This window comes from Bicyclus anynana, chromosome 19 (genome assembly GCF_947172395.1).
Source record: "Bicyclus anynana chromosome 19, ilBicAnyn1.1, whole genome shotgun sequence".
In the NCBI taxonomy this organism is placed as follows: Eukaryota; Metazoa; Arthropoda; class Insecta; order Lepidoptera; family Nymphalidae; genus Bicyclus; species Bicyclus anynana.
The window spans coordinates 11,979,406-12,000,194 of record NC_069101.1 but is presented as its reverse complement, the minus strand read 5'-3'; the positions used below and the strand labels follow the sequence as shown (position 1 = coordinate 12,000,194).

At 35.4% G+C, this 20,789-nt stretch overlaps 1 protein-coding gene across 1 annotated transcript; it reads left to right on the top strand.

The window, feature by feature from the left end:
- Positions 1-2,881: 2,881 nt before the first annotated feature.
- Positions 2,882-19,572, top strand: LOC112045588 (low density lipoprotein receptor adapter protein 1-like). The gene is made up of 6 exons (XM_052887382.1): positions 2,882-3,041; positions 12,363-12,536; positions 15,421-15,526; positions 17,423-17,594; positions 17,978-18,040; positions 18,251-19,572. The coding sequence occupies exons 1-6, from the start codon at positions 2,993-2,995 to the stop codon at positions 18,329-18,331; spliced, it is 645 nt and encodes a 214-aa protein (XP_052743342.1). The 5' UTR covers positions 2,882-2,992; the 3' UTR covers positions 18,332-19,572.
- The last annotated feature ends 1,217 nt before the right edge of the window (positions 19,573-20,789 follow it).

Below are 20,789 nucleotides of genomic sequence, written 5' to 3'. Positions count from 1 at the left end.
ATAAATAATGTTTTGTAGAAGAAGCGTTGAATGCAATAATTATTTTTCTATCATTAAATTATTTTAAAAACTTGTACACTTACCGAGGCTTATAAATTGGTATAAAACTCGTGTATACTTTTTGTAATTACAAAGTTGCTCGTAAAAGTGTAGGTGAGGTGCTGAATTTTCAATACAATAATTTTTTTTTAAGTGTGCACAAACCTACTTTTTTCTTCAAAATCCATTTTGAAGAAAAAAAGTTGAAATTTGCACACTTTAAAAACCTTTTCATTATATTGAAAATTCGGCATTTACACTTTTACCAACAAATTTGTAGCTACAAAAAGTAGACACAAGTTTTCATACATTTTTTTACAGGACAATTTTTTTTAATCGGGTCATCTTAATGAAAGAAAAATAATTATTGCATTCAAAACTTCTTCTACTAAACAAATAAAACATTATTCATAAAAATAGTATTATAGTACATTGGTAATTTAATCGGCAATGTATAACAAAAATCAGATCTTTAAAATCTTAAATAAAACAACATCTACTTACAGCATTGAAAAAACTGACTCAAGAAAGTAAAATTTGAAAATTCCGAAAATTAAAATAATATCTTGGTCGCCCTAGGGATTTTTGGAAAACTATTCAAATTACTTTTAGATAATTAGGTTGTGTATTTACCATTTGTGTATTATCCATTAATTACGGGAGACTCTGTATATACGTGAAAAAATTTACAGATTTAGCGTTCCGGTACGATGTCGTGTAGAAACCGAAAGGGGTGTGGATTTTTATACTACTGCTAACAAGTTAGCCCGCTTCTTAAATTGCATCCTCATTTACCATCAAATGAGATAGACAATAAGACAAGGACTAACTTGAACTAAAAGAAAAAAGTCACGTGCACTAAAAGCCAGTTTTCTTTACATCCTGATGCAAGTGTTTGCACTCGGCGATCATATCTGACGAAACAACAGAGAGCAAGTCCTCAGATCTCGTTTGGACCCCACCAGGTTTTTTGCCGCCAAATAATTATGGTCCAAAGCAAGCGTGGTCCGGTACAAACTACAAACGCTAATCACCGTAATTTTGTTGAATTTCCGTGTAGAGTGCCAGATACATTTAAATTGAATTCGCAATACGAAATTTATGGAGTAGTTTATGGAATTACTTTTTGAGAAGTATGAACCTACCTGGTACCTACTACATACATTGAAAAACTTTTGTCAGTAGACTTTGCCTTCCAGAGTAAAGTTGACACATAGACAAACTTGACGTTCCAAAAGTGCTTCTAAACTTGTACCGAATCGTAAATCTATGTTCTAAACTAAACTAATTGAAAACTGATTTAAACCTAATTTCAAAAATATACCTATTTTAGAATTATTATTATTATTATTATTATTTATTATTATACCTAATTGAAAAAGTTTGATTTTTTCGCATTTTGTAAATTCTGTTCATCACTATTCCCGTGTGCAGTTTTTTCGTTATAAAAATTCATATTCTCCTTATGTTCCTCCTTATGTATTTTTCTGTGAAAGTCCGAATAAAATCGGTTCAACCGTTCCAGAGATTGGCTAGGACAAACAGAAAGACAGACAGACGAGAATTATAAAAACTTCATTATGTTTTAGTATCCTGTGAATAGGTAATAAACACTTGAATAAACGCACTTATTTTCAGATCAGACTTTCAGTCAAACCTACAAAAAAATAATAATTAAACAACTAAATTTACCTCATAATAAATTATATAACTATTTACGTTAACATTCAGAGACGAACGACGAGCAGATTGAGATTATGGATTAAAATTTTACAAATTATAGGTTTCACACGTAATGGGCACCTGTAGTCCGGGGTCCGTATGAACCCCCCCTGCACTCAGCCAAAAATACATAATCGAGTTATCTGTATCAAAATTTCAACCCTCGCTAATCTACTACAATGGCGATGATATTATAACCAAACACGAGGCTAAATCTTTAGATTACTGGACCTAGAAAGTTTATAAAAAGCGGAAAAGCTCCATCAATATGCGACGAAAGATTCTAATGCTATAAATTGCTAAATTTATCAAACTATCTACACTAGGTATGTTTACATACAGTCGTTATCAGTAGCGGATTCAGTGGGAGTAGTGCTCAGTCCCTCTTGCTGTAGCTAACCTGCTACAGAACCAATAACTTACTATCAGAAAAAAATAATTATTATAACTTTTTAAAATACATAATTATTATAAAAATCTAAAATAAATACTCTAAAAAATCTATAATTTGCATGTACACTGAGAGCGCATGTCGTGTTCTTGTACATAGTCTATAACTGAAACTATAAAAGTTTGATATTCAAAAAAGGTTCCATTTTAACCCCTAAGAGATATATTTTTGAAAAATCTTGAATTACATTATTTTTGCTATTATTTTAGTAGCACACATACATTTTTTTACAAATGTAACTTGAAGGATGAAGGACTTTCCATACTAACTTTCAACCAATTTCTCACCCTCTTCTGATTTTATTTTCGCGATAAAAAGTATCCTATAATATTATTTGTATTATGGTCTCTAATCGTGAAAGTTTCATTTAAATTCATTTAGTAGAGACGGTTGGTCAACAAATTCACGGCCGGACAGAGAGACAGTGAGACATAAAATAAAAAAAATATATATTCTTGGCTTCATTATCGATTTACGTATATTGAATTACCTCCAATTTTTTTTTTCAACGTATCTTCAATGTACAGAATTTGATCTATTACAGTTATTATAAGTATAAATGAGCTTATTAATAAGCTTAAAAACTGTTCTAATGCCAGTAACCATGCTAAGTCCAACTTGTTCCTGGATCCGCCTCTGGTAGTCCCAGCTTCTCGATCCCATTATCAGTGCTCAGAGGGTTGGTTGCCTCGCGAACTTACTGCCGTGCAGTTATCTGTCGACAACGCACGGGGAAAGCTGCGCGCAAATATAAAGCTTTGAGTCATAGCACAGGCGACAATGACGACGCTTTTACGGAAAATGTGGAAAAACCATTCGAAACACAAAAGTGAGTTTTTATTTTTAATATTTAATATAAATAATGTTTTTAATAACTGTAAGATATTTTTGAATGTAATGTATGTAAACAAATGTATTTGTTGTTTGTATTGTATGTTTGTTTATATTGTTCCAAAGCTCGAAATAAAATTAATTATTTTAATTTTTAAATTAAATTATTTTATTTTAATTTAATTTTATAAAAAAGCGTTTAGTCTTTAGGACGTTTAAAATATATAAGAAGTTTTTATTAAAAAAAAAATAAGATTTAATTAAACGCAACTTTATGAATTTTAATTTATCTATTATTGAGTAATTTTCATTTTAGAAGTGTGTAGGTTCATTAATCAAATAATTATTTTTATTACTGGTTTAGGTAGTTAATTTAGTTAAATATTATAGTTTTATTTAGTGTAATTAATTATGAATGTATTTTTATTAATGTATTTTGAATTTTAAACTTTTATTTATGGGCTGTCATTTAGAACTTATAAAAAATAATTTCTTCAGAATTCTTTACAACCTAAAAGGCTGTGTGCCACCAACTGCATGTCCCATAAAAAATACTGCCCTTTTTATTATAAACTGAAATCTAGGCATATTACCAGCACAACATTAAACTTCCATAAATAAAGCTTAACATTTTTTCTTTTTTCTTTTTCTCTTGTAAAGTACCAATTTGGTACTTTACAAGAGAAAAAGACACCTACCTAAGTGACTTATTAGTGATTTAACTTTAACCTAAACTTATAATATATTATTATTATACTAAGATAATGTCTAAAGCTTAACATTAAAATAACTACATGGCGTACTTAATATCTCAGATGGTTAAGTTTCTCTCTAATAGCTTAGGAATTAGAACTCGCGACACGCGCCTTACTGGGCGATTCTCGGGATTAGAAAAAAACTTGTTGTGTCAGTTTTCTTTAGGAGACAGGAATCGCTTCGACTGAGGCTGACATCTGAGGCTTGCTTAAACATTTCTTTAGACACCTGTACATAAGTATATCTATATATCTATCTATCTTCTATATCTATCTATCTATACTTATAATAAAACTGGTCGAATTCTGTACATTTATTCGCAATTTGAGATTTTACTTATACCATTTGTAACACCAAACGTTACCGTGGCATAACGGACGCCAGCGCCATCTAGAATCTATACTTATAATACGAATTCTGTACATTCTGTACATTGAAGATATTTTGAAAATTTGTGTTGGGTGGCATTATATAATCGATACGGCATTATATACGCTAAAAATATTTTTTTTCGATTTTTTTGTCCGTCTTTCCGTCTGTCCGTGTTTTTTTGTTAATCGGGCATCACGCTGAAACTACTGATGAATTCAAATGAAACTTGACACGGTTTAAGACCTTAATACGGAAAAGGTTATAGGATACTTTTTATTGCGAAAATAAAATAAGAAGGGATGAAATAGGGTTTGAAAATTTGGATGGAAAGTCCTTCATTTTTAGAGTTAGTTTTAAAAATTTGTTCATAAATCATAAAAAAATACGGAATATAATAGGATTTAAAAAAATTTCAAATTCAAACTCTAAAGTGGTGAAATAGGGCTTGAAAGTTTACATTGATTTCCAGGCGGACGAAGTCGCTAGTCTAGTAATAAAACATGCATATCTTAAACGATACATATTATATCTCTCATTTATTTATTAGCCCTTTTTTAATTTTCAACAATATTAATTACAAAGTCGTCAAAGATCACTATCGTATGTTAATGATAATAAACGGGACAGAGAGTTGGAACGTGTTTTTCGGGACACGGATGTATTCGTAAAATGTTACCAACTTCCCGACTCGAGGCTAAGAATTTTAGTGAAAATTTCTTAGAAGAAAAGATCAGTACTGCATATCCCGACCTAAGAATTGAATCCAGGACCTCGTGATCGGAAGCCATATAACCACTGGTTCACTGCAGTTACCTCACGCCACCTTGGTACGGTACCTCAGCATACTTAATTTTCCAAGACTGGGCATAGGCCAGTGGGCCACTTATTGATTGATGTGACCTCTTTCTGCATTTTTCCGGTTTTCAGATCTAATGTAGAAAATTAAGATAGGTACTATCTTAATTTTCTCGATACCTATTTCTCATTCTATCGCGTTTATACTATACAATCAAAGTTAGGTTTTTTAAGTTAGTCCACTATAACTCTTAAAATAGTTAGTAGTTAGTAAAATACAAACATTTAACAGTCAAGCGGTAGGGGTAGGAGTAGAGTAGAGTAGGGTAGGGGTAGGGGTAGAGTAGGGTAGGGATAGGGAAAAAGTGTACATAAGTCAAAGCAAAGCTTGACTGGGCCCGCTTATAGTCTGTCATAGTTTTCCTTATAAGTTATTTCTTTATTTCTTAATAAATAACGGCTTTAGCTGGTAGAGAACGGGGGGGGGGGGGGGGGGGTTTAAAATACTTTACTCTAAGAAAAACAAAAACTAGGTAGAAGACTAATCATAATTATCTTATATAGACCTACCTAACGATACCCCACAATATGAGATTTTAAACAAGTAAAAAAAATTTTACATGTATGTACCCTAAGAAATATATTTATTTTACGACTTTGTTCACATATATTCATGCTGGACTACAGCGTTAGTAGTAATAGTTTCTGCATTAAACCGAGGACTCACGGACGGACAGATAGATATGGGGAAATTATAAGGGTTCCTTGTAGACTACGGAATCCTAAAACATATATAACATTACTCTTACAAGTAGATATAGGGTTATGGTTTGTGACAATAAGGCTGTAAGTAATACGTACCTAAAACATTCTCCAGACCGAAATGGCGGTGAGACCACATGCGGGACAACTTTTTGCGGGCATCGGGAGCGCCGAGCGGTACCATTTTAACATGTAAATTAAATGCTATAGTATTTGCCGTTTCTTGATTTTGTAAGCACATACCAATTCCGACCGAAACATACGGTAGTGGACAGCACACTGGACTTAAATAATACTAAGTTTACCTAGGTAAACTTAGTATTAGTTAAGTCCAGTCTTAATTACTGGACTAGTTAATTACTAGACTTAACTAATAGTACAACGATCTTTCTCACTCTCCAGTATTTTTTTATTAATGACTAATAAATTAACGCGCGAAATTCAAAATCAACGATTCTTTTCCAAAAAAGAATGTACGGTACCTACGCTTGTCAGTTTTGCACAGATAACGAAGTGCGCACACCAGCGTTTGTTTTTTTTTAGACAAATGCACCAAAAACAGCCATTTACAATAAAGTAAATTAGTATATTTGTGTTTCTGATACAGATAAATGGTTGACATTTATTGGCAAAATTATTAAAATTAAAGAATTAAATGTTTTTTTTATTATATTTTATTTCACAAAGTCAATTTTGTTCATAACATGTTCAGCACATAAAAACTCTTTGCCAAGATTTAAAAAAGTACCGTTCGTTTTTAGACGGATGTTATAGGTTTTATATTACATTACGGCACATGTGCATTTTACTTTACATTACGGCACATGTGCGTAATGAGATACATTACGAATTACGATATTGAAATTGGTGGAATAAGCGATACTTTACGAGCAAATGTGTTATAAAGTAATTTAATTTGTTTGTTGACGGATGTGGTGACGCGAAACTGATATCCGACAATTCTAGTTTCAACTGACAATACACATCCTTTCCAAGGTTAGTGCTTCCCTAGTGCTGATAACTTTACTATAGGTATGTTATGCTAGCCTCCCACGGTCCGATGTACCCACATGCCTGCAGCGCGGCCAGCATGACGTTCCGAAATTACATCGTGTGTTGGTCGCGATTTGTGCTTCAAGTCGAGCCATCCGCGTTTTGTCAGCCACTAATTATCCGGTAAAACCATAGGCGTATATAGCGGGTGGGCCGGGTGGCCCAGGTCCACCCTAGAATGGTCCAGTGCCCACTCTAGAATTCTGGGCTACCGATTTTTAATTCTATGATGGACGTCAAAACACAAAATATACAAAGAAAAATCAATCGACCCGTTTCAGAAGCCAGTGTCCACAAACATTGTAAACGACATTTCTATAAATTCTTCTGCTTCTATGTCTGGGGCTGGCCCCTTAAGGTGGCCCTGGGCCCACCCTACGAAATAATCCTAGATACGCCAATGGGTAAAACTTATCGAAACTATTTTGATAGAGCTGCCACCCATCCCAACCAACTAGTGGTTGAGGTCTGCAATTACACCCCCAACGTTAATGGCGTCCCAAAAACCTCCTTTACGATCCAGACGATGACATGACGACCGACAATGCTTCCCAGGCAACACAAACACAAGCTACACAGCGTCTTCGCCGGCGAAGACGAGGTCACCGATATCTAACGTCACCCGGACGTGGGTTTTCTAACTCACATCTTGGGGCCCTCTAAGCCAAGGTCCGAGTCTCACAGGAGACGCCCTTATAAATTATCGATTTTCGAATAACGTTTGTTTGATTACCTTATTAATAATTGAAATGTTTGTACAAGACAAGTCAATAAAACTTTTATGGCCGACGCACGCCCGTTACGAGATGCCTCTATCAAGGCACGCCAAAGGCTGCGCCGTTATCCCTTCGCCTCCATAAAGTCAAGGAAAAAATGATATAGGCTTTGACACATTTAATACATTACTTTCCACGAAGGCAACCTGTCCACTTCCTTACTTTCTAGTCAACAGTCGCTTATCTGAGGTGTATGAACGCTTTATAATTGCGTGCATCAATCCGTTATGATTGATTAGCTACCTACAGATCGATGCTCTTCTGATAACGGTGTGATTTTATTTTCACAAAGACGCGAAAGTATACATAAAAGCTTTTGCCTCGAACTCGATTCCCATCTTGGGTAGTACCTCAATTTTATATTTTTTAATTTGCCCAAGGGTCCCCAACTTAGCGGTTTTCCCCCTGATTTAGGGGGTAAATAAGTATGATGGGTTTTTTAGAGGTCTGAAATTTTTAGGGGTGTTTTGAGGGATTTTTTGACTCATTAATATTTTTAAATTCATAATAATGTTAATATTTCTTTCATGACCTAGCGACTTATAACAACATCTAATACGTAATTCTATAACCACTCTCTTGTGACTGGAGGCAACTTTTATCCAATAAAAAAAAATTATTAAATATCAACATGTACGATTTAAAAAAATCTGAATCTTCAGATGAACGCGTCATATTACAGCATTTTATTACAGCATATTATTTCTAAATCATTCATTATGAATTTATATTATTTAGGTGGACAACTCAATAATTAAGACGATTTTAGGGGTTTTTGACACAAACTTTAGGGATAAGTATTTTTGACAGTTGGTAACACTGCTCAAGACTGGTCTAGTGTTATGCATAGGTCGTGGCTAGTTACCACTTTACAGGCAAAGACATACCTTTGCCGATAGAGTGGTAACTAGACACGGCCACTATGTGACATGCTGCCAAGCCAAACACGAGTATGTACCTCTTCCAAGTGCCTTGGCGTATCTAGGATCATTTCCCCTACATCAAGTTTATTATTAGTATCGTAATAGAATTCCATATTTAGCCTAGAATCCTAGGGTGAGCACAGGTCTATTCTAGGGTGGGCTCGACCCACCCGGGCCCCCCTTTGTATATGCCTGTGTCCAAGCTCGCTTCCATTTCATTTCGCATCGTCGAATAAATAGAAGAGTTATTATTTTGATTATTTACGTCATCAACTTACGGTAGAGTTGGATGATCAAACCGGATACGATTAAAATGTAAGGGCCAAAATGATTCGAGGGACGTAAAATTAAAGACATATTTAAAAATATGGTTTTATGTTTTATATTTTATTATTTTCATAATATTTTCATTAATTTTTGTTTTAGAATACTATAAAATTTTCTAATTTAAAGATATTATGAGTTTTACCGATATTCACGTCATAGAGAAATCTTGAATGCTAAGCTAAGCTATACGTACAAGTATGTCTACTTAACACGAGAAGTCGCGCACAAACACTAAGGGTAAAGACGATAATTAAGAGATCAAATTGATCATTATTATGGTCTTTCAATAGGTTATTACGCCTAATATACTGAACTATGGCCTACTTTGTTATCTCCAGACTGACCTGGATAGAGCGCCGATAAATGCTCTACAATGTTTGATAGGATGTCGTTTGCGAATATTTAATTTTAATACAATCGAGACAATAATACAATACATATCAATATTGCGCTAATCGAGGCATCAGGAATAAGTTACGCAATCTTGACTCCAAGCTAAATGTTCAGTTGCAAATTTTTGAAGACTAAGACTAAGGCTAATGGATGCTAATGGATGCGAATGGATGAGGATAATAGTCAAATTAGTCACTAAAAATTAGTCAAAAATCGAGAAAAATTTTTCTTTATAGAGAATTTCCGGTGCGTAGGTTCCGCGCACGATAGTAAAAGTTGCGCAATAGTAGATTGTTATACAAGGGACTAAAAAGACCCATTATATACGAGGTATTTTTAGGGCCCGAGACGAGAAAAAGGCAAAGGTATTACACCGTACAAGATGGCCCATGACTTCAAATCTCGCTCTATTCGTATTAGGCTAGTATTTAGCTAGTACTCGTAACAGACAAGACAGACATTAAAAAAACAAAATTACTTTAGCCCCTAGACATCCATAACAGACATCCGCCAACTTCGTCCGCGTGGAATTCAGTTTTTCACAAATGCCGCGGGAACCATGTATTTTCCCGGGATGCCTACGTGTTCATCCAGAGTCAAATCTATTTTCATTCCAAGTCAGTCAAATCGCTTCAATACCCGCAGCCTAAAGGAGGAACAAACATACACACTTACATACGAACTTTTACCTTTATAATGTTAATGTGATTCTACATTATTCTATAAAAAAAAAATTGGCCCTTTTTTGGAACACGAACATTTGAATTAAATTACTAATTATTCAAGATTTCGACGTCGCCACATAATTCTCGTCCGCAATCATAATCACGATTTATGGATCTAAAACTGTTGATAAACACGGGTTCGGCACTATTATAATCGTCGTAATTTACGTATCGGGGTGAATTTCAAGCACAAATTGCTTGTACTTAACCAGTATCAATTTATATCCTAATTTATCTAGGATAGTTAGTTTAAATTAGATATTTCTGGCTAGACTAAAAATATGGTTCTTCTAAATAAGATCACGAAGTTCGAGTGTGAGATACATCCTGAGGTTTTTTTCTTTCTAGACAATTTCAGTGCTAGTTTTCAGCACGTTTTTCTTTTTCTTCTGATTGTGTAAGTGCTTCTTAATGGGACATCAGCGGGGTTTGGCGAACGCAGGAGCATTGGGGCTAATGGGGCAGAAGATATAGGCGGAACGAGTCTCTAAGGGCTCCTCCTCTGAGACTTTGACCTCGGCTTAGAGGGTAACGGCTTTTTAGAGCACGTCAAGCCGTCGCTCCTGGTCATTATTGTCATTGACATATTATAGTGATCGTTAAGTAGAAAACACTATCACCGTAAGTCCGCTCGCATGGGAGCAGCGTGGTGAGTCTAATACCTCTCCTATAAGGACTCCCTTCTTACAGGAGAGGGGTTACAGATTCTTCCTGGCCTAAGTAGTCCGCCGCTGCTCTATACGTCAGCCTAGGGGGATATTAATTAGTATGTAACGATTACTATCAGGTGTTAATGGCATTGACCTGCACCGACACGATGGCTTAACGTACTCTCAAAGGCACGGGGGGTAACACCACCAACTTACTAACTCCTGGCTGAGGATGAGATTTCTTGGAAGAAAAAATAGCTCAATATTTCATAGCCCTTGGATTTGAACCTACGAGTATAGGCTACCTACTAGACTTAACGTAGCTACTAGACCTTGGAGCCGTGATAGCCCAGTGGATATGACCTCTGCCTCCGATTCCGGGGGGTGCTTTCGAATCCGGTCCGGGGCATGCACCTCCAACTTTTCAGTTGTGTGCATTTTAAGAAATTAAATGTCACGTGTCTCAAACGGTGAAGGAAAAACATCGTGAGGAAATCTGTATACCAGAGAATTTTCTTAATTCTCTGCGTGTGTGAAGTCTGCCAATCCGCATTGGGCCAGCGTGGTAGACTATTGGCCAAACCCCTCTCATTCTGGGAGCCGAATATGGGTTGCTAACGACGACTAGACTTAAAAGGCGGTTCGTTTATTAAATCAGCTGAATTTCACAACATGTTGCTATTGAACACGGATTGTCCACTCAATAATTACGTTCGATTATAATTTATAATGATAGCTCATTACTAATAGTTATGTTATTATGTATCGTAGCCGTCAGTCGTAGAGGAAATCATGGCTACTGGCTACTGCGATTAGCTTATCGCGGTCGTTCACTGATTTGAACTTTCTAGTTTGCGACACAAGTTCTTGCTCGCGATTTTTATATACGTTTTAATGTAAAAGTTTTATAAAATAAAGGCGTCCGAGGCGGTTGTCTGTTTGCAATTAACTCGAAAACTCATTTCAGAAAATTTCGTGAGGTTTTCATCAATATAGATAGATATAGAGTGATTTAAGCCTCAATAGCTCAACGGTAAGAGCGGTCGGACTCATCACCGATGTGATGAGTCCATCCGCTCCGCGACCGGAGGGGTGGTGCTTCGATCCCCACCCCGTTGGTCTATTGTCGTATCCACTCCTAATACAGTCTTTCCTGAAGATAAAGAAGAAAAGAAGATAAAGAAGATTCATGAGGAAGGTTTTGGTATATACGTTTGTTTGTTTGTTTGGTCAAGGGTCGATTGTTTTGATTTGAGATTGAGACTATTGAGAAATCATCACAAATCGACCCTTAACCGCTGGATTATCGTAACCGACAAAAACCAAATTTTACAGGAGAAGATTTTTTGTGCTATTACATTGACACTTATCAATTTTTTGTAAGATGAAATATCTTCCAAAAAATAATGACGTGATTTTATCGCGGACGAAGTTGCGAAATAAATAAAAAAAAAAGAGGCTGACGATAATGATATTATACTATACTAAAGCCATACTCGAGGAGTACTGTTTATCAACAAACAAATTAAAAATGAGGGTATAAATACACCTAATAATAATTATAAATAACTTGTTCTTAAATTAATGAAAATAAATTCGATTAATAAGTTTAAAACAATTTGATATAGTTAATATATTTTGAATAATATTTTATAAAAAAACAATACATAATTTTAAATGAAAAAGTTATGAAATGACATCCGTTTTCTACCCTCATTTCTAATTTGTTTGTTAGTAAACATCGAGTATGGCTTTAGTATAGACTGTAACATCAATTTTATTTTCAGAACTATGCGAGGAGTGGGCCCTAGCTGAATGTGAGGGGGAAGGCTGGTGGAGGGAGGCGAAGGAAGGCCGGGGCTGCACGGAAGTCCGGTACGCCGGTGCTGCCCCCGTGGAGCGCGCTGCTTCGGCGCCCGCCACTGCGCTTGCGGTCCGGTCAGCGTTGCATACTGCTAAAAGTAAGTTTTATTTTACTATTGGGATCACCCTGAAAGTATACCCTTTCAAACAAAAAAAGAATTTCTCAAATCGCTGAACAATTAACGGAAATATCAGTGAATGTACACAAAATCATCATCAAGATGAAGAATATAAAAGGTTCGATCAGCGCTCAATACCACTAAAAGTAAGTTTAAGTAATAGCACAAAAAGGCTGGGCTCTTGCTGAACGTGAGGGGGAAGGCTGGTTGAATTGAATTGAAGGCGAAGGAAGGCCGGGGCTGCACGGAAGTCCAATACGCCGGTGCTGCCCCCGTGGAGCGCGCTGCTTCGGCGCCCGCCACTGCGCTTGCGGCCCGGTCAGCGTATCATACTGCTAAAAGTAAGTCTTATTTTATTATTGGGATCACCCTGAAAGTATACCCTTTCAAACAAAAAAGAATTTCTCAAATCGCTCCACAATTAACGGAAATATCAGTGAATGTACACAAAATCATCATCAAGATGGAGAATATAGAAGGCGCTAGCGGTTCGGTCAGAGCTCAATACTGGTCAAAGTAAGTTTAAGTAATAGCACAAAAAAGGCTGGGCTCTAGCTGAATGTGAGGGGGAAGGCTGGTTGAATTGAATTGAAGGCAAAGGAAGGCCGGGGCTGCACGGAAGTCCGGTACGCCGGTGCTCCCGCGTGGAGCGCGCTGCTTCGGCGCCCGCCACTGCTAAAAATAAGTCTAACCCGATCATATCAGTCGATGGACGTCCACTGCAGGACATAGGTCTTTTGTAGGGACTTCCAAGGGTCGGAAAATGAAATAAGTAATGAGCTTTTCTTCTAAGATATTTTCTGTAAAGGTGATGAAGTTGGTGGTGTTAGATCCCCGTGCCTTGAAGTGCACATTAATCCGTTCTGCAGGTTAATTCACGAACTTTTGACGGCCTCCGTGGCGCAGTGGTATGCGCGGTGGATTAACAAGACGGAGGTCCTGGGTTCGATCCCCGGCTGGGCTGATTGAGGTTTTCTTAATTGGTCCAGGTCTGGCTGGTGGGAGGCTTCGGCCGTGGCTAGTTACCACCATACCGACAAAGCCGTACCGCCAAGTAATTTAGCGTTCCGGTACGATGTCGTGTAGAAACCGAAAGGTTTTCATCCTCCTCTTAACAAGTACGCCCGCTTAAATCTTAGATTGCATCGTCACTTACCATCAGGTGAGATTGCAGTCAAGGGCGAACTTGTAAATAATAAAAAAAAAACCTTTGACGTATGTTAGGACATATACGAAACTTACAAACTAGCTAATGTTAGTAATTCTTTGGTCACGTGATTTCGTATTCAGTATTTATTTAATGCTAACTCAATCAAAATTGAGTCTATATCAGGAAAAAAATGTTTACAGTGCATACTGACAATCCTAGTTGACAGACATCTTAGAATAGTTATAACATTGCCCAGTTGACATTGTGATTTTTGTTAACAATGAGCTATAACGAATACGAAACATGCGGTGGTTATTTGATTTGATGTTTATTTTAAAAGGTTGTTAATAAAGACAGAATTAGTGAATAAGCCAGCTGGTCATTGTGATGGTAATTAGTAATGACGAGGTAAATTTCTCTTTTTCTGCTTCGTTCTAAGGTCGTCCATCAAGACCATATACAATAGTGTAAAGAAAACCCTAAAGTATACTCGTGTTATGACTACTGTACCTAAAAATAATTTTAACAGATAACTTCGTGTTTGTTATCATACGGAAGAGAATATTATAGAATGTTTTGCTAATCGATGCGTCAAGGTTTTGTGCAAAAAATGATGTAAATATTTTGAACGGTTTTATGTTTGTCTCGTGGTACAAAGGTGGATGGAGATAAGTTCGAGACGAGAGATAAATAGGAGACATCTGTGATTCAAGGCTTTATTTAAAACTTAGGCACTTTTGAACTAAGTCAGTGTTAGGCGTCTACATTGATATACTTTTGAAATATGTCCTTGATGTTAATGTCTGTTTTTTATTTCGTACTTATCATCTTGTCGTTATATTCTCACCTCAGCTGGGATATTCGCTATCTCAATAACGTGAGTTTGAATGTCACCCTTCAACTCATGTGTACCTAACGTGTAATGGTATATTATAAAGCTGAAGAGTTTGTTTGTTTGAAGCCGCTAATATCAGGAACTACTGATCCGATTTGATAAAATATTTCAGTGTTACATAAACTATACATTATTCCCGTATTTCTACGGGAAACGGGAACCACGCGGGTGAAACCGCGCGGCATCAGCTAGTAGAAGATAAGCTAACATTTAGTAGGTAGTATCAATCCATAAAAGAAAAGCAATGATATATTTTTTGGAACGTATTGTTCAATTACGTTGCAATGTAAAAAAAATACATAGAATGGAATTGAGAACCTCCTCCTTTTTTTGAAATCGGTTAAAAATTAACTAATATCAAACATGCTCTGTTAAAGGTGTCCTCCTAAGGTAGAGCTAGCTAGCGAATGCTCCAGCTGAAGTTCAATGAAAGATGACACCATATTATGTAACATATACTACTAGTAGAACCTCGCGTTTTCACCCGTGGGATTAATTCCCATGAGAATACACCTCTGCATTTAAGCATAACATGTAGCGGGGCTTCTAATAAATTAAAAAAAAAATTATATCCTTAAATCAGATAAAACAAAATATTTCGGGTAGACAAAGGTCTTATACAATATCTACGTTACGTAATGTAGACGTTAGTGCAAAATCTGTGTCAAAATCAAAAAAGAGTGTGCAACTACTTGGGAACATCAGTTTCATATACTAAAGTTAAGGCAAGATTGGACCAAAATAGTCCAAATTGGATTAAGCTACACGTACAAGCGGTTACAAGGGTATGCTAAAATTAGTTTTTCTTTTGTTTTCAGCTCTGAACAAAAAATTACAGAGGGTGAACTTGGACATCAGCGCTAAAGGCATTCTGGTGAACGACGCCGAGACGCAGGAAAACGTTCTCAGCGTTTCAATTTACAGGTAAGCTCAGGATGGTAAAGAAGATGGTCCAAAATTGTATGGAGCCCAGGTCCAGTCATTGTACCCTAGCGGAAATAAAAGAAGATATTTTTTAAAATTATTTTTGATTTTACAAATCTACGAATTTACTTTAATATTTTCGAAATAATATTCATTATCTCACAAAAAATGCAACACTATTAAGGGTAATAATGGCGGATTGATGACGATTTCAATGCAGTAATCGAGTTGACGTTTGCTGTCAGTTGTCATGACATAGTTGCTTTAAGGGCGCCATCTTGATATAACTCAAAAACTTGGGATTTAATTTTATTTATTTCTTTTTATTTAGTTACATTTATTCACTTTAATAAATTTTAATAAGGTCCTTGTATTTTTAAAATTTCAATGATACAGGGTAAGAGTGGACCTGAAATGGACCATCTCCTGTATTTATTGCGAAAGAATACAATAGTATATAATATATACTTAAGCTAACTTATCCTAATAACTATAAAAATCATACCCACGTGGATTGGCAAGAATACAGGCTGTCCGCGCTGGACAGCCAGGCTGATCCTTCGCAAAAAATATGAGTCAGCCCTTCAGTCACCAGTCGAGGCAACAAGACGTGGTGAAATGATTCGGATTATATGTATATGCTTTAATGATGAATTCGGTATAGTAGACCAAATCAAAAATCAAAGCCGCCTCAAAAGCCTCAATAGCTCAGTGGTAAAGGGGCCGGACTCATCACCGAGAGGTGGTTCGATCCCCGCTCGCTGGACAATTGTCGCACCCACTCCTAACAGTCTTTTCCGACTAGTTGGTCATATTTCAAATATATATGGCAATCTTTAAAAAAATCCAGTAAGACCACATTAAAAATAAACTGCTTATTTTCCTTATTTCTAACATTTTCAGCTCGAATACAGGAAGTTAAAACGTCGGTAAAAAAAATTGAGGTTTTCTTAATTGGTCCAGGTCTGGTGGAAGGTTTCGGCCGTGGCTAGTTACCACCCTACCGGCAATGACGTACCGCCAAGCGATTTAGCGTTCCGGTATGAAGATGTCATGTAAAAACCGAAAGGGGTGTAGATTTTCCTCCTAACAAGTTAGCCCGCTACCATCTTAAATTGCATCAACATCATCACTTACCATCTGGTGAGATTGTAGTCAAGAGCTCACTTGTAAAGAATAAAAAAAAGGAAAAAAGCGAAGCTCTCAAGGTAGATAATATAGGTCTTACATAAATTACAAGTATCAAAGGGTGCCGCCAATGGGTGCGTGTTATTTACGTAACAGAAGAAAAATCATTGACTCCTTTATCTCCTGAACTCTCACCCGCCATTATTGAAAGAACATTGTACCGATAAATAAATCGTGTCAATATAATTATTATATATTTTATATTATTAAACTTATTTATATACCTAATGACTTCTGGTTGTGTCATGTATAAGTGTTCCATTTTTACATGTCACTTATCTAAAATGGTTGATAAGTGACATCTAAAATCCGATAATTTTTACAATTGATTACTATCAAGTTAATTTTCCGTGAGTGGCTTCATCTTGATGAGACGCTCAATTTTTTATTTACGAAATTTCTTGATTCTGGCAGCTAACTGGGTTATCAGGTAATAAAAATTTCGGAGCGTCGGAACGAGATAATGTACCACGCAATTTATCGAACATTGTGGCTGCTATGTTGTGTAACTGTTAATTAAAAGTGAGAAAACCGGCATACCTAAGAATTTTCTTAATTCTCTACGTGTGGAAGGCCTGCCAATTGGCATTGGGCTTACGTGGTGGATTAAGGCCTAACTCCTCTCATCCAGTGGAGACTAGTGCTCAACAGTACCCTTTATTTTTTTAATAAGACGTTCTTATAATAAAACGTTTTTATGTTTTACAGGATCTCATATTGCTCTGCGGACGCGGCAAACGCTCGCGTGTTTGCGGTGGTGGAAGGCAAAAGCTTAAGCGGGGAAGAGAATCACGTGGTGCACGTATTCGTGTGCGCGCGGCGGAAGCAGGCGCGCGCACTCGCTCTGTCACTCGCACACGCCTTCAACGATGCTTACCAGGTATTATAATTCTCATTTTTTTATAGTTTAGCTGAGGTTACATTATTCACTTAGCTGTTAAGTTTATTGTCTGTATGTACGTAAGGATGAAGGTCCACTTCCTGCCTTTTAAATAATAATATTATTTATTATTATTTAAAAAATATGATTTTTTTCATAATAAATTATTATTAGGGAGGATATATTATATGTATTAAATTAGACCACCTTTTATTTAAATGGCGGTGGTTCAAAATCACAGTTTCGCGTAACGGTGAACCGAGTCAAATAAGCGGTAAGCCTTAAACCTCTGGCAGGATATGGAAAACAACACAAACTGCCTGTTACCAGATACTAAATATTTAATACTATTTTATAATAAAATCAAAACTATGTTTTTACAGACTTGGCAAGCAAATGAAGCTGCGTCGTTCAAATCGGGAGGCGAGCGCCTTGTAACTCCATGGGTAAATTACTTATTTTTTTTTAATCCTTAAAAAAGTTCAACAGAACCATTTCTTATATGGGCACTGATATCCTAAAACATTAAAGGTCCAACCAATGGTAACATAATATATCAAACAAAAATAAAAGGAAGAAATTACTTAACCATCCATTTCGAAACAAGGGATTATTTTTATACACGAGTACATACATAAATTAACTAATGCTTTCAGGTCCATTTCCCCGATGAATCTGACGAAGAAACTGAAAACGAGCAATGGAATACTCCCGCTCCGCTTGTGACTTTCGCCTGAACTCTAATTACCTATTTAAAAATATTTAACACTCAGTTTACATTGGCGCGGAATGAAAGCGAACAATAACCAAATTTTATAATGATGCTCGAGTAAATCCATACTAGGCATCATGGGCTCCTCGTCCTCTATCATACCTACTTATTTAATATACAAACATAATGTGTGAATTTGTATTGTATCAGGTAAAAGTATACTATTGAGCTAAATAGGAGACAAATAAACATACATACAGCTCAACGTAGAACAACCGACTTCCAAAGAGACCTCCTCCTTTTATGTATATGTATGTATTTTTTGGAAGTCAGTCGTCCGCGTCTGTCAAAAGAGAAGAATTCCCAAGGATTAGCTGTTGATGTCGTTCAAAGTCTTGAACATTTGAACGTTTGTCAATGTATTATCTCGAGATTTAACAATCATTCTCGGGAATTCGCGAATCTTTTCACATGACGAGGTGTAATTGACGCTTCTATTCCAATTCGCAACTATGTGAACTGAGTCTAAATTAAATTTAACTCTGGCCTAAGCTTTAAAAATAAATTTAATCATAATTAAATATATAACATGTAATGTAGATTTATCATAATAAGTAAATTAAAGTAGTTAGTATGTTGGCAGTAAATATTACGCATTTAGAAAGATTTTAAAAATTCATTTGTGACTGTTTGAAGATATTTAATCAAAATGATTACCTGAAAATCTGTTTAAGTAATTATTGAATAATCAAGCAACGTGAATCGTTATAAATAGTGTAGACTTTTATTTACTGTTTATATTTATACGATATATATTTTATATGCATAGTAGTTGGAACTATTTTCTCAGTAGGTAAGTTTAGCTAGAACGGCGAAACAGATTAATTAAACAATAAATTCAATTTAACAATTTTTCATAGGAAATAACACAAAGTAGGGAGGAGAGAAAATTCAGATGCTTTAAAGTGAATTAAAAATGTAAATTATTTCGTACAACAAAAATGATTACTTACAAAGTCTTGTAGATTTAAATAATTTAATTTAAAGTTTATTAATTTTAATCGACATTATACATAAGAACTATTATAATGAAGTTTCATAGAATTATTATAATTATTGTTAATGATTGATACCTAATTATGTTTCAATTATCGTGCCATTATAAGAAAAATCAATTATAAAGAAATTTGAACTGCATAAACAAAAAATGATTTGGTAAATAAATTAATTCATTCTTATTTTAGTGAAATTGTTAATAAGGTAGGGACATATTATAATTTAAAATTAAATATACATATTATTATAATATATATATTTAATTTTAAATTATAATATGTATTTTTAATTTTTAAATAAAATGTTGTTAAAAAATATAATACCTATTTACAATACATAAGAAGTATATGTATACATATAAATATCTACAATTTGTTGTAATAAAAAAATTAAAGAAAATATAACATTTTATTTTATATTAGAAATCAATACTATCGTCCTTATTATCTATCTACAAGTTTTATTGCTACCGGTCCGCCCGCTGAAAATTAATTCCAAAAATTTTCCTTTAAAAAAAATTTCCTTGCAAAAAATTATAGCACATACTTAATCTATAATATATAAAAATGAATTGCTGTTCGTTAGTCTCGCTAAAACTCGAGAACGGCTTAACGGATTTATCTTATCTTGGTCTTGAAATGTTCGTGGAGGTATAGGGAAGGTTTAAAAGGTGAGAAAAAAATCAAATAATTTCCGGGAAAACCCTAAAAACTGCCCTTTTCTATTTCCCATACAAACGTTTAAGAGTCAAGCGGTAGGGGTAGGGTAGGGGTAGAGGTATAGAAGGGTAGAGTAGGGATAGAGAATAAGTGCACTTATGTCAAAACGAAGCTTGACCGGGTCCGCTAGTAATACATAAGTTACATCTGGCATAAGCATCATTGATTTAAGAGTAATCTGCAACTTTTTACTTCCACAGTAAAAAATATTTACCTAATTGAAAGTGAGATTTAGCATAATAATTTAAATGCAGATTGATTGTTGTACATACACTTATATCATGACACTCACAAATAATGTGGCTTTCTATCGGTAAAAGAATTTTTGAAATCAGTTCAGTAGATGCAGTGTACCCCTAAATGTACAACCTACCACTTTATAATATTAGTTTATAGGGTATAGATAGAACGTATCACTACATAGTATAAAACAAAGTAGCTTTCTTTGTCTTATTTATGCTTAAAATTACGCAACGGATTTTGATGTGGTTTTTTTTAATAGATAGTCCGACCCGCACCGGCTTTGCACGGGTGCAATGCTGATACTAAATACATTGCAGAAAAACTGTGAACGTTGTAAATAAAAACATAGTGGCCCGCTCCGGCTTCGCACGGGTATCACACGAATATTATAAAGGCGAAAGTTCGTGTGTAAGTGTGTGTGTATGTTTGTTCCTCCTTTACGCTTCTGCTACTGAAACGATTTGG